Source organism: Dendrobium catenatum, unplaced genomic scaffold (assembly GCF_001605985.2).
Source record: "Dendrobium catenatum unplaced genomic scaffold, ASM160598v2 fragScaff_scaffold_1497, whole genome shotgun sequence".
NCBI lineage: Eukaryota > Viridiplantae > Streptophyta > Magnoliopsida > Asparagales > Orchidaceae > Dendrobium > Dendrobium catenatum.
In genome coordinates this window covers 319,089-333,885 of record NW_021319959.1, presented here as the reverse complement: position 1 = coordinate 333,885, position 14,797 = coordinate 319,089, and the positions used below count along the sequence as shown (strand labels likewise).

Below are 14,797 nucleotides of genomic sequence, written 5' to 3'. Positions count from 1 at the left end.
TGACAAACAAATCAAATCACGACCGTACAATTAAAGCCAACAAGCTCGCATCACAAATCATTGGTTTTATACCGACCAAGAGAATTTTATCGTCCTTAAATCTTGCTTTGCAGTCTGATTAATTAAACTGGTAATTTATAAAAAAAATTAAGCTGGTAATTTGGTCCTTGTAACAGAGAAGAGGAGACCAACCTATACGATTAATAATTAATATATTAAAATTTGTAATAAGGTAAATAATTTAATATCTATTATTAATTTAAAATTTAAAACATTTCACTCTCAAAATCAACTAATTATATATATTACATATTCTATAATGTTCACATGTATTTTATGTAAATTACTAAATTCTTAATTACAATATAAAGTATGTTAACAAATAATTAAATAAATTAAAATAAAATGACCCGAATTGTATGGGAGTCCATATGTGAACCAAAAAAGTGTGGAGAGCATTTTTAATGTAATTGTGGTTATGTGCTAATTATGCCTTGAGAATTACTTGTGATCTAATTCCAATTATGGAGAAAAAAATAAATTAGAGGACAAAAAGATGAGCATACAAAATACCATAGAAAAGTTATGCAAATTTACTAAATTAATGACTGTCCTATTATAGATGCCAATATCATCATGGTAGAGTTTTGTAGGAACTTTTACATTTCTAATTTAATGAAATTTTAGGACAGCTAAAAATTATAGTCTCATTTTTTATTTTATTTTGTTTAGGGTTTGATATAAAATAATAATATGTTTAAAATATTGTTAAATATGAGTCATTTTTATTTTTGGCGACACTCAGCAACAAAGTGGAGGTTGCCGATAGCGGTGGGCTATGATGGAGGTTGATGGTGGTGAGCTCAAGATGATTTTCATAATAAAAACATTTAAAAAATAACAAAAAAAATATTTTTTTCCTATTTAAAAAATAACTTTATTAACTTTCAACAGTAAAAAAAAAAAACAATTGAAACATAGATATCAAATATACTTTTAAAATTAAAAAAATGATCCAAAATAGTCCAATAGACGTTTATAGTGAAGATTCATATTGACAAATTTGCACCAACTTAACCATTGAGTAACTAATAACACTACAGAAAATTCATCAAATATTAGTGGCATTTTTTACGGTCAAAGAACTGCCGAAATTTCCGTTGGTTAGCCACCGACGATTTGGGCATCGGAATTTCCGGCAGTCCTTTCCGGCGGACATTATGCTGATAGTTATATATCCGACACAATCACCGGCAATTTTTTTTTTTTTTGGAACATTTAAGCCATTTAAGGCAAACTCACACATACAACGCATACACAAAGACTCGAACCCAAAACCTCTTAGTTTGAAGCATAAGCTCTCAACCAACAAGCCAAGATGAGCTGTGTAATCGCCGGCGATTTACTGAACAATTTAAGCTGTTCCAGCTGATAACAAAATCAGCCTTTATCCATGATAATCAAACCATGCTTCCAGCCTCCTCTTGTCTTCTCCTCTTTTTCCTTTAATAAACAACAGCAACCACGTTAACCCCACAGTCTTAATACTCAAGCTGAACCAAAAGAGCAAAAAAGAAGCTACTTATTCTATTCTTTAACTTAATTGTAATAAAACCAAGCCTTTATCTTTTTCTTATCGATCTCTCTCTCTTCTTTAATTTTCCTTTTCTTTCTCTTTGTTTTTCTTCTGGTGAAGGCAAGGAATTCCAATGCTGGCCTTATAAACCCCTCTCTCTCGCTACCTACAAACCTGCCACTGAAGAAGAAGAACAACAAGAGACAACTTGAGAGATCAAGGAAGAAGCAATGGCAAGCGTTAAGGTTTTCGGGTCGCCGGCTTCGACCGAGGTGCAGAGAGTTCTTGCTTGTCTCTTTGAAAAGCAGGTTGAGTTTCAGCTTGTGAAGATGGATAGCTTTAGAGGACAGAAGAGAATGCCTGAGTGTCTTAAGATGCAGGTTGATTACTTCATTATAATTATCATTAACTGTTAATCATCAGTAATTATACTAAGTTTTTTTTATGTGTTTGATTAACTAATGGATTTGTAATTAAATTTTTGTTATCAGCCTGGTGGCGAAGCTCTCACCTATCAGGATCAGGAAAAGGATGCCCTTGTTGGTGAGAAATCACGTCTAATATATTAGATTGCAAATTTTTATGAAAAAGAATAGTGTACAGTACCCGATAGAGCCGAGCTCGGTCGAGTTATGTCAAGACTGGCTCAAATTTAGCACATTAAGTCCAACTGACGAGTCATTTATCGAGCTCAAGCTGGAATCAACTTGACTCACTTATACCCCTAACTCAGAATATTTTGATCAAAATTTTATTCATAATACTCTTAAAATTATTGAATTTTATTCGAAAATGATGCATTATAAATTTTATTAATTTTTTATACATTAAATTCATCTCAAAATAATTTTGAAATCTTATAGACATCTCAAAATATCGATTCTAATCTACTATTTTCTTTTAAACTCAAAATTATATGAAAATATCATAATTAAAATTTGTTATTAATAAATTTTAAATTCTTGAATTTACTTTGTGAGGTCCATTATAAATTAAAAAAATAAATAATATTCAAATCCCTCCTAATCACCTTATATTATATTTATTTCTCCAATAAAAAAATTAGATTAAAATATTCTAAATAAATTTAATCAAAATCATTTTTAAAAATTTTTATTTATTTTGAGATATATATGATACATAATAATCATTTAATATTATATTACACAAATTTTCTAATTAAATTTTAATTTTAAAAAATAATCATGCACGTGTGGTTAATTTAATTATAAATATGCAATGTGCAGAGTCAAGAGCAATATGCCGTCATGTCGTCGACAAATTCAAAAATCAAGGTAACAGAGAACTACTGGGCGAAGGTTCCTTAGAGCGAGCTCTGATCGAGCAATGGCTGGAAACAGAAGCCCAGAAATTCGACCCGCCGAGCTCCGAACTCGTCTTCTACCTCTCCATCGCCCCAACCCTCCCCGACTATCTGAACCGCATCGAAACCCCCTCATTAGACGAGAGCAAGAAGAAGCTCGAAAAGGTTCTCAAAGTCTACGACCAGAGGCTCGCCGACAACACCTTCCTAGCCGGAAACAAATTCACGCTCGCCGATCTCTCTCACCTCCCCAACGCCGAGCTGCTGATGCAGATCAAGGAAACGAAGGAGATTTTCAGTAAGCACGCTAATGTGAAGCGGTGGTGGGGTCAGATATCGAAGAGGGAATCGTGGCAGAAAGTGCTCGAGATTGCTAAGCAGGCTCCGCCGATGGCTTGATTGGCAGCTCGCTGGTTTGGTATGTTTCTCTGTCGCGCTCTCTCTCTCGAATGCCTTTGTTTGTTTGCTTGCTTGCTTGAATTAATAAGAGGGATGGGGGATTAATACGAGTTGACGTATGTTGCCCTCGCCCTGCTTTGTCTTTCTGGTTTTGTTTTCTCGGGTGGAGAGCTTTGTTTTGAATTTCTGAAGAGGTTTGGAATAAGGAGAGTGGGAGAAAAACTTTTGTAGTGTTGTGGTGTTAAATAAATGTAAACTTGCAATTAATCTACTTGATCGATTGATTGTTTACTAAACACTGTTGTCGATCTCGTCATTAATTTTTCTTTGTTTTTCTCTATTAACGTATATGTTGGCAAGGTTTAATTTTTAATTACTGGGGAGAGGATTCCGTTTGTTTCGATTACTTCTTAGAAGAAAAAAATTATGGTGAAATACTGTTGACCATGATGAGCCTGAAGAATGTTGATTTGAATAAAAATTTAAATAATCAATTAAAATTTATATTACATTCAACTTTTTACTTAAAAAAGTTTAATAGATTTAAAACTCTTAATAACTTTTTATTTTATTTCTTGATGTTAATTTTTAGCTTTTTGCTAGTTCCTAATGTTCTTAATAAATGTACATGACATTTTGTTAGTACAGATACAAATTCATGGGGTACTGGTGAACCATCTTTGTCTTGATTTTAGTATTTCAGAATCCGGAGAATATGAAGAAAGAAATCTAATCTGTTAACAATGATATGGTATATATTACTTTTGCTTGGATAAACACAAAGTTCACAATAAACTAATACCATTAGGGATAAAAACAAATTGATCTGAATTATTATTCAATGAATAAGAATAAATTTAAATTTCTCTATTAAACTTTATTATCATAAATTATTCAATGCATATAAACTTTATTATTATTACATCAAAAACACACTCAACTACATAAATCCTTGTAGGAGTCACAAACTTAGAAACCTCAATCAAAGATAATACAAATAATGAAGCCTATAAAAGGCCTTGACTTTATGAACCACTCATAATCTCAATACTCTCTTGCACCTTAACCATTCCTCTCTACCACCGCCCATTAATATAAATATCAGGTAAAGTAATGCTAATTTGTTGCAAATAAATCAAGTACATGAACACAACTAAATGTTCCATTCATTAAAGAATCTAATATAAATATTATATTTATATTCAGCTCATTAATTCACAAACAAGCCAAATATCTGCATAACGAATCAAGGCCCAGAACTTGCACCGAACTAGAAACCAAATCATTAAAACTTAATTATAATTAAACAATCACTGGGATCAAAGATTACAGAGTAAGATCTCTTAATACACCTACAGGAAACTATAATCAGCTTGTTTTTTCATGTAACTATAGATGTTGGTACTTCATACAACGCACTGCTAAAAGCTGTATGGAAACTTAAAACTAATTAATTTTCTGTATTCACAACTGTTGCATCTGTCTTCATCATATCAATTTCTACTGCAGCATTTATAACCTCCTTCCCTAACTCATGTTCTAATTTCTCAATCTTTGCACTCTTAGTAGAGCTTGCAATCTCTTCTGGATTTACAAACTTGACCCTTTGAATATAATCTTCAGCCTCTCTTTTTGTAATTTCTTGTTTTTCGGTCTTATTGTCCTCAGCAATCCTTGATTCCTTCTCCAAAGTTGCCATCTCCTTTGAACGAGCAATTTCAATCGTATCACTACAATCTTGTATATCTCTTCTAACAACTATTTTCGGCAGATCAATCCCCCTTTCAGACTGTTTTGGCTCTAAAAATTTGAAGCTCTCCTTATAAATTTGCATCTCTTTTCTGTATCTCTCCTTGTCTCTCCTTGCACAGTCTTCATAGAGCTGTCAAAATCAAAATTTCATTAACGTGAAAGAGAACATTCATTCTTTCTAAACAAATAAATTGAAGTCTGGAAATCAAAACTTTATAGGAGGAAACCAATGTGGTGCATTTTAAGAAAGCAAATTAATGTCCGGCTCCCTATATTTAATGAAAACTTTTTGGGTGATGATAGATCTCAAAGCAATAGATTTGATTTCAAATGAGTGTAATGAAACTTTTGATTTAGAACCATGAATTAAAATCATCTCAATTCTAATCCAATGTCTTTGGGATCAGACCAAATTTCAATTAAAAGTATTCTGAACCGAAATTTTTTCCACTTATTAACTCGTCTACCACTAAATAATATTTAAAATATTTTATAAGTGTTTCTCCCATAAATAAGACATGACTAAAGTGTTTCTCCCAAAAATAAGACATTACCCTAAACTCAAAAGTAGTGTAACTATGCTTAAAAAAACTCTTTACATTTCATGAAATATCTTATTATTGTATGAAATATCTTGCAACTATGAGAAATGTCCTATTTTTTGCATATTTAGAAGTGGAGAAACAGAACACCAAGTTAAACATTTAATCAATATTGAAAATTTAGCATTTTTAAGATGGGGAAAGGTAGGTGGTGAAGAACATTTGTAAAAATCTTAACGTATTTACTACACATACCAGCCTCTCTTGATGAGTGAGTTTATTCCAAGACTCTCCTATCTTCTTGCTGTATTCTCTTTCCATGTGTGGGCATTGAGATTTGAGCTCAAAATGCTTCTCAGCAAAGAAAAAGTTATATGCACTTCGGTTAGGCTTCGGCCTGCCTGGGTCACGGTTCTTAAGCCGTCGTCTCCTTCCAACAGATCTTGTTGCCGGCATATAAGATAAATTGGCATTTACCGTGGTTGCAGCAGCAAAGGAGCAAGGTGAAGGGTTTTGGAAGACTGGATTCACTGGAGAAGAAACTGGCTGGTCGGGATTAAGCACAGAAGGAGGACTTCCTATTTGATGCTGATGGGCATGATATAGTATACCGTGAAGTAGCTGAGAGCCAATTTTTACAGTCACAAAGTAGCCATAGTCAAACTTGCCGTCAATAGTTCCAGTCACTGTGAAATTACAAGTACCACCTAAAAAGAAAATTATTGAGGTTATAACTGTTGAGAAATAGGTGAAACATACTTCGATTAAAGATTAAAAAAAAAGAAGAGAAGCTAGAAAGGATTATGACATGAAAAAAAAAAAGAATTTAATAAAATTCATGCAATTAATGGCTACGACCCATTCCTACTGCTGCAAAATTCACTATGATTTCTGTAAAAAAATTGCATCCCTAACTCTCAAGATCAATGGGTGATTAAACTAACTAATGTAGATTGAGAAATGAGTATATCAAGGAATTGTAGAAATAGCACATATTGAAAGTACAACAACAACAACAACATCAAGCCTTTATCCCACTACGTGGGGTCGGCTACATGAATCCTTTTTCTCCATTGTGTCCTATTAAAAGTCAAATTCTCGTTTAAATCTAATAAAGAAAGGTCATTCCTAATATTTTCTAACCAAGTCTTTTTAGGTCTACCCCTACCTTTCTTAACATAAGTCAAATCTACTCTCCTAACCGGGTCATCGCAAGGCCGCCGTTTTATGTGACCAAACCATCTAAGGCGACTTTCTCTAATCTTATCTTCTACTGGAGCTACTCCAACCTTTTCACGTATATGCTCATTTCGTATCCTATCTCTAAGGGTAAAGCCACTCATCCACCTGAGCATCCTCATCTCTGCCACACTTAACTTAGTATTATGCTTCTCTTTTAAAGGCCAACATTCGGCACCATAAAGCATTGCAGGCCTCACTACCATCTTATAGAATTTTCCCTTAAGTTTGAGGGGTACATTTCTATCACATAACAAGCCCGATGCATTCCTCCACTTCAACCATCCAACTTGAATTCTGCTGATAATATCCCCATCTATTTCACCATCACTCTGAACAATAGATCCAAGATATCTAAAACGTGTACTCTTATTAATGACTTGATCGCCCAAAGTCACAATCCCCTCACTAGGTCTATTACTACTAAAATTACACTCCATATATTCCGTTTTAGATCTACTCAAGCGAAAACCTTTAGACTCTAAGGTTGACCTCCATAATTCAAGTTTACCTTCAAGAAATAGCACATATTGAAAGTAAAATAGAAAAATAGATTTTGTTAATTTGCGCATGTATAACAAAAGGATAGAAAGTGAACAGACTCTTAAAATCAATGGGTGGTTAAACTAACTAATGTAGATTGAGAAACTAGTATATCAAAGAATTGTGGAAATAGCACATATTGAAAAGAAAATAGAAAGATAGATTTTGTTGGTTTGAGCATGTATAGCAAAAGGATAGAAAGAGAATTACTAAGACATGTATTACTAAAAGCAAATAATAAGATTTCCATTGAAAGAAAACTAACATCTTGTCAATTATTTCTCATATATTTTTCTGAAAGTAAGTCCAAATAAGAATCTAAACTCTCAAAAATTAAGTAAAAGTTTTTTATGCAAACCTGTTGCTGAAGGCATGCTTCCATCAGTGGGAGGAATGGGAGCAGAAGCCGCAAAATTATCAAGACCATCAGAAGGTGGAGCAGACCCAGGAGCTAAATCATGAAAGAGAAACAATTGTAAGACTTTTGTTAAAGGTATAGCATATTAAAAATCTAAGGAAAAACATAGGGAGGTCGAATTCACGGCTTGTCTCTTTGCCACTTGCAGCAGAAGGATATGATCCCTCAAATTCCTTCGCATTGAAAGGAGGTCTTTGCACTGTATATTGAGGTTGGGAATTGAAGCCAAAAGAAAAGAAAAAGGTGAAATCAATATGATAATTCTTGACATCCTTTAGAGAAATTAAGCATTGCAAGGCTTCTTCAATTACACAATCGATAAATAATCTAACAGATGGAGAATGCATTTATAATACTAACAGTAGTATAGTTTCTATAATAAAAACTTTTCAGGATAATATTCTCGCAGAAAGAACAAGATATTTTTTTTCTTAAACAGAACATAGTAAACAAGATTAAAATTTTAATAGATAAGCGAGTAAGAGGAATATTCTTTGAATAGATTCGATAAAATATTCTTCATTAAGTCGATATTATCTTCATTTTAACACCAACTAAAAGAAGGAATAAATTATAAAGAGTTAATTAAATAAGATGATATACATCTAAATGCAAAAGTTTATGTAGTATACTTAAAAAATCCCAAATCCTTCAAAATACATTTAGTTACATTTACCAGAAGTTAAGTCTTTCTCAAAACATTAAATAGCTTGCAAGATGTTACTTCGTGTGACAATAACATCAATCAAAATAAGACACCTTGTTAGACAGCCAAATAGACTGACTACAATCAACCTTGACAAGTAGCAAGAGCATATATAGGGAGATACACACCAGTTGCAAGACTACTATGTTGAGGTGAACCTTCCACATGTAATGAGCTTGATTTTGCAGATAAATGGCCATTGGGAATCTGAGAAATGGATTGTACTGTTTAAGAGAACCAACTATGTTAGAAGAAATCAAAAAGGGCTGGTTTGTTCATATAGTAATTCGTGATAACACTATTCCATTCTAACCGCTAGCAAACCAGGCAAAAGGGTAGGTGGCAACGTGGGTAGAAGAATGAACTTTATTTATTTTCAGTCAATTATTGTTTGTAAAATTATTTAGTTGTTTTATTTACTTCCATTAGAAAAGATTATTCTCTATAAAGAGAGAAAGCACAAAAATGAAATGGTTACACAGTTAAAATAAAACCAATCCAGTTTTCCTTTTATGATCCTCTTCTCAACCTATCGCAAAATTAATCGTATCATTGGTATCAGCACTAGGTCCAACCATGGAAACTCACAGTAAAACAAATGTTGATTTACGCAGTGAGGTCACGGACATCTTAGCGTGGCATGAATCCAGCATTGACCAACTGAATTCAGCCCTTCAATAGGTATTAGTTGAACTCCAAGCCTTATGTACTTCCCGAATTCTACATAATAGCAACCCTGAAGTTAACCCATTTATGCCGAAGGACTCCTCGCATTCACCACCGCCTGCTAGTTCCAGAACCAATAATGACCACCATCCCCAACACCTCAAATAGTCACCACCGCAAATGCAATAGGAGAAGCTTGATTGATTGGGGAACGAAATCAATTACAAAAGAAACAGAATCCACTATTCTTCTTCCAACCCCCATCCATAGCATCAAAGGTAGTCCTCCAACTCAACGTGTGAATACAAGCCCCAACACCACTCCTAAAAGCTTTTCATCAAATCACCAACCAAGAGGCGCGGGAACGACAAAATAAGGGATTATGTCACTATTTCAATAAAAATTTATTCAAGGTCATCGATGTGAGCTTCCACAACTACTCATGATCGAAGATTCAACGAATTCAAGTCTCTATGAATAAAACAACCCACCCCCAGAACTAGAGAATCAAGAGCAAATGCCTGAAATTTGTTTTCATGCAATTGCGGGAACAAATCATCCCCAAAGACTACGCGTCCTAGACATGCTGAGAAACAACAAGGTCATAGTGTTAATAGATGGTAACAGTACACACAGCTTCATTGATCGGGTCATAGTTACCAAGTACATGATACCTGTACTTGGAGACAAAAGGTTTTAAGTTATGATAGCAAACATAGAAAAAATTGATTTTGTACGACATTGTCAGGCACTCACAATGAACATCCAAGGATATTCGGTAACTACGAATTGACCCAGATCCACGCTCGCAATAGCTCTCTCGTGCTTGTGAGCGCACATCGCGACCACCCAAGCACTTGGCCACGCTAGCCCTTATATAACAGCGTGGCACATCTGCACCAAGAAGGTCAGATCTGCGCCTACAAGTCCTTACTCAACCCGAAAAATTCCGTGTTAGCAGGTCGGGTCAGGTCAACCCAATAACCCGGCATGTTGGGTTTGGGTCAAAAGTTTTAACCCATTTACAAAATCGAATCTGGTTAGGATCAACCCGTTTGGAGCTGAGTCAATTCTGGGTTCGACTCAAACCCGATCTGAATACTCATTCTAACACTCATAATGAATGCCTACAAGATTACAATTCAATTCTACGTGAGTTACGACACCCTCTCAAAAGCTCGAGATCGAATGAAATGACAATTAGATCAAAACTAACGTGAGCCTTCCTTCGATGTTGTAGATTATGTATATTTAAAGCTTCAACCATAACAATAGAGTTCAATAGCTTTTTCTAGTTCAACGAAACTTGCCCCCCATTTTTTGGACCATATAAAATTATTGAAAATGTGGGTAATGGAGTATAAATTGGCTCTTCTGGCGTTTCTCAAATCCATGATGTATTTCATGTTAGTTTGTTGCGAAAACAATTGGGTCCAATCACTCCAATCTCACCTCAACTTCCTCCATTTAATGATGATTCTAAACTTCTTCCCCAACCTGAAATTGTTTTAGATTGACGCATCATTCAGAAAGATAAATATCATCCCAAGTCAAAAGTATTAATTAAATGGAATGGGGCTCTCGCTGAGGATGCAACCTGAGAAAATGAGTGGCATGTTGCTAAAACATATCTTGAGCCATTAGTTAAGTTAGTGGACTTTATCTATTATTAGTTAGTTATTATTTGTTTATTTATTTAGTTGTTTTACTTACTTCCATTAGAAAAAGAGATTAGTTAAGTTAGTGGAGGCAGATTGTTTTCCCTCCACTTGAGCAATGTTAATTGTTTTTTTTTTAATTACTGTAAGATTATTCTCTATAAAGAGAGGAAGCACAAAAAATGAAATGTTTAAGTAGTTAAAATAAAACAAATTCAATCTTCCTTTTCTAATCTTCTTCTTCCTCCTCTTGCAAACTCAATAGTATCATATAGTTCATGGTTATTTACTTTTTTACTAACAATTCACAAGATAGGAGGCTAATAACCGATGAAGCAAAAATAGGAATTAAAAAAAAAGGTACTTAATGAGAAGAGAGCTCACCAACTATTGGCCTCTTTCTCCCATAAGGGCTAGGAGATTCAACGTATGGAGATCCATGAAGCTGTTGATCCTTGGCATATTCAGGGACCAAATTTCTATCTGGAAGATGAAATAAAGAACTTAAATTTGGCTAGTCCTCTCAACATAATCAAACTAAGATATTCTCTAGTATCCTAGTGAACAACTTTGTATTAAAAAAGAGAGTCACGGCTCAAAATAACAGAAAGAAATTGTAAATAAGGCTAGTGATCTTTATTGTCACATAATTCAATATAAAAAATAGAAAGAGAAAAAAAACTTTGTTAGGCGAACAAATTTGTCATCATATTGACCATCACCCATATAAATATATTAATGCAATAAAAAGTGCATATTACTTTTATTATATATAGGGTCAAATAACAGTTTATAAGAGAACACTATCCCTAATTTAACTATAAGATGACTATAGATGCTCTCTCTTCGAGAATATTAGCTTGTTGCCTCCTTTTGAGGTTTATTATTATTATTATTATTATTATTATTATTATTATACTAAATGGCTCATTCAAATTTGGTCATTTCAATGGATGTGAGCCCTATCTCTAAGAAAATTGTAACTATGAGGCCAAGTCATAAGGCCCAATCGTTTTAGGCAACTCGCAAATAAAATAGATAGCCATGTCTCAATTTAATTCGGTCATTCCAATAAATAAAAGCCTTATCTCCAATAAACTTATAGAGTCATCTTACCCATAATGTGAGGTTGTAAGGCCGGCCCAATTCAATAATGTAATAAGTCTCATCTCAATTAACTCCATGCCTTTCAATTGTTGTAAGCCTCGACTTAAATCACATTTGGGACAACTCCTATGCTAACAATCTCAGTAAATTAATTAAACAGCAAAATCATAACAAACAAAAATATCTATTAGGTTTCCTTGGTTAACTAAGGATCCTTGAGAGGAGACCACCCATAACTACTAATGAAATTCCCTAAATCTTATGACCTACATCTTTAAACGTTGGTAGACTGAGATCTTTGTTAATTATAAGATAATGGAAACATAAGATCTTGATCAAGTCTACCTCCATACCCCACAAACATCTCCCATTAGTTTAAATAAAATACAAACTATTAAACTTAAATTTAAAATTGTAACAATGTAACCATCTTTAATTTCAAGTGTTCTCGTGGGAGTGGGAGTGGGAGTGGGAGGGGTTATTAACTAAGCCGACTTATGCTCAAAAGAAGTTTAAATCCATATCTTAATAAACCCTGATATAAATATTACGTGAAATTTAGCTAAATTAAAATTGATGTATTTCATGAAGAACTAAATCTCAACTTAGAAGGTGAGGGTTATAGTTGTTTTCCAAAACAAACAAATTGTTGCTTCAATTATTGTAAGTTACCAACATAAGATCTTGATCAAGTCTACCTCCATACCCCACAAACACCTCCCATTAGTTTAAATAAAATCCAAACTATTAAACTTAAATTTAAAATTGTAACCATCTTTAATTTCAAGTGTTCTCCTGCGAGTAGGAGGAAGAATTATTACGTCCTCCAACCGGATGCAGAGGAACATTCGGTCGTAGGCAAAATCACGCCTATACCGAGGTGTACTGAGTTTTTTGAATAAACTCGATACACCTCGGTATAGGCGCGATTTTGCGTACAGACCGAATGTTCCTCTGCATCCTTACACCAAACCAAATAAAAGTTCAAGTAGGAGGGGTTATTAACTAAGCCGACTTATGCTCAAAAGAAGTTTAAATCCATATCTTAATAAACCCTGATATAAATATTACATGAAATTTAGCTAAATTAAAATTGATGTATTTCATGAAGAACTAAATCTCAACTTAGAAGGTGAGGGTTATAGTTGTTTTCCAAAACAAACAAATTGTTGCTTCAATTATTGTAAGTTACAAATATAATGACTAGTTAATTGACCTTAAAAGAATCTATCTTTAAATTCTAATCATTAACTAGTTAGAGATAGGTTAGGTTCATTAATTATTTTCCTAATTTGTCAATAGATTCAAATAAATCATTTCCTAACTTAGCAATTTAACTAACTTCTAGATGGCTCTAATTAACTTCAAAATGACATAATTAGATCCTAATCAATCCAGCATCAACATCATATAAAATAATTTGTTTACTCTAAACAACATAGTCAAACTCTAAGCAAACCCAAAGGTAACATCTTTCTTAATCATTAATCAATTACTAGCTATTTCTCACCATATACTTTGTTGATTGACGCATACTTTAATTATAAGTAATATCTAATTAATTTAATTAAGAATTAATCAACATAATCTAACCTTATAATCCCAAATTAGTCTAATAATAAATTAAAAACTGGCAATGCATTAAATAAATTAATTAGACCTTCAAGATTAAAAAACAATAAGTTCAAACCATACTCAATTTAATCCCTAATTAACCTATTCTGAATTTAATCTGATTCATAAAAGTGACCAAACCCAGATTTAACATAATTAATATTATCACAATACTGAACTGTTGTGGAATAATATAATAAAAATAAAAATAAAAAGCTAAACCTGGTAACAAAGAACTGTACAAAAGAAAAGAAACAGAGGAAGAAGACGAACCTGGTATAATCGCCGGCGGGAACGCCCTCTTCCTCCTCATCGCCGGGCCGGAATCCGACCGCGCCATTTCATCGAACTTACACATCTGAGACCTGGTTTGCAATGCCTCTGCAATTACACAATTTAAAAAATTACAAAAAAACAAAAATAAAAAAATCAAAAACAAATTTTAATTTAGAGATTTGCACCCACCGGCCGGAGGTACAAGAGTCCCCCGCGCTCCAAAGAAATAAACCTGTTCAAAATGATGAAGAAGACTCAAATAATACTTCCTCAACACAAAGGAAGCGCTCGTCGTCGTCGGTGGAAAGTTGAAAATCGCTATAACCTCTCTCCATCTCTTCTCCACAATCACCTGTACAATCATTCTTCTTGCTCAATCAATCTTAAAACAAAAAAGAAAGATTTTTATCAAACAAAAAGCAAACTTTCGCTTAATTACCTTCTCAAGTCCCCCTCTTTCAGTGACCTCAACATAAAGCAAATGCAGGTTAAGATCCTTCCCTCCTATCACCGGAATCCTTCCCAAATCCAAAAAAATTAAAAAATTAACACAAAACTCGCATGCATTCGCATCAAAACAAGCTCATTTACATAGATAACTACATGAATTTACTGCCCATGAGAGAATGAAATCGACGCAAGGCCTCCACGAAGATGCCAGGATCACTACAGAGCTCCTTGTGTGTGAACAATGGAGCAGGGTATTCCTTCACCTGCTTCTCCTCCTCCACACCACCACCTCGCTTCCCTTCAAACAACACCATCTCCCCTCCCACCTTCTGCTTCTCCTCCAAGAGCTCCTTGTGCGTGAACAATGGAGCAGGATATTCCTTCACCTGCTTCTCCTCCTCCACACAACCACCTCGCTTTCCTTCAAACACCACCATCTCCCCTCCCACCTTCTGCTTCTCCTCCATCACAGCGTCAAAGATAGAACCTGGAGAAGGAAGTACCATTGACTTTCTCCTCCTCAACTT

At 34.0% G+C, this 14,797-nt stretch overlaps 2 protein-coding genes across 2 annotated transcripts; one reads left to right on the top strand and one right to left on the bottom strand.

The window, feature by feature from the left end:
• The first annotated feature begins 1,775 nt into the window (after nucleotides 1-1,775).
• On the top strand, nucleotides 1,776-3,594 carry LOC110106085 (glutathione S-transferase F12-like). The gene is made up of 3 exons (XM_020835826.2): nucleotides 1,776-1,956; nucleotides 2,068-2,119; nucleotides 2,824-3,594. The coding sequence occupies exons 1-3, from the start codon at nucleotides 1,807-1,809 to the stop codon at nucleotides 3,297-3,299; spliced, it is 678 nt and encodes a 225-aa protein (XP_020691485.1). The 5' UTR covers nucleotides 1,776-1,806; the 3' UTR covers nucleotides 3,300-3,594.
• Nucleotides 3,595-4,667: 1,073 nt separating this feature from the next.
• Nucleotides 4,668-14,797, bottom strand: LOC110106044. The gene is made up of 10 exons (XM_028700368.1): nucleotides 14,424-14,797; nucleotides 14,260-14,338; nucleotides 14,010-14,172; nucleotides 13,818-13,925; nucleotides 11,208-11,306; nucleotides 8,589-8,723; nucleotides 7,918-7,992; nucleotides 7,734-7,826; nucleotides 5,849-6,300; nucleotides 4,668-5,181 (listed from the first exon to the last, which is right to left on the bottom strand). Exons 1-10 carry the CDS (start codon nucleotides 14,774-14,776, stop codon nucleotides 4,750-4,752), a joined length of 1,989 nt encoding a protein of 662 aa, XP_028556201.1. The 5' UTR covers nucleotides 14,777-14,797; the 3' UTR covers nucleotides 4,668-4,749.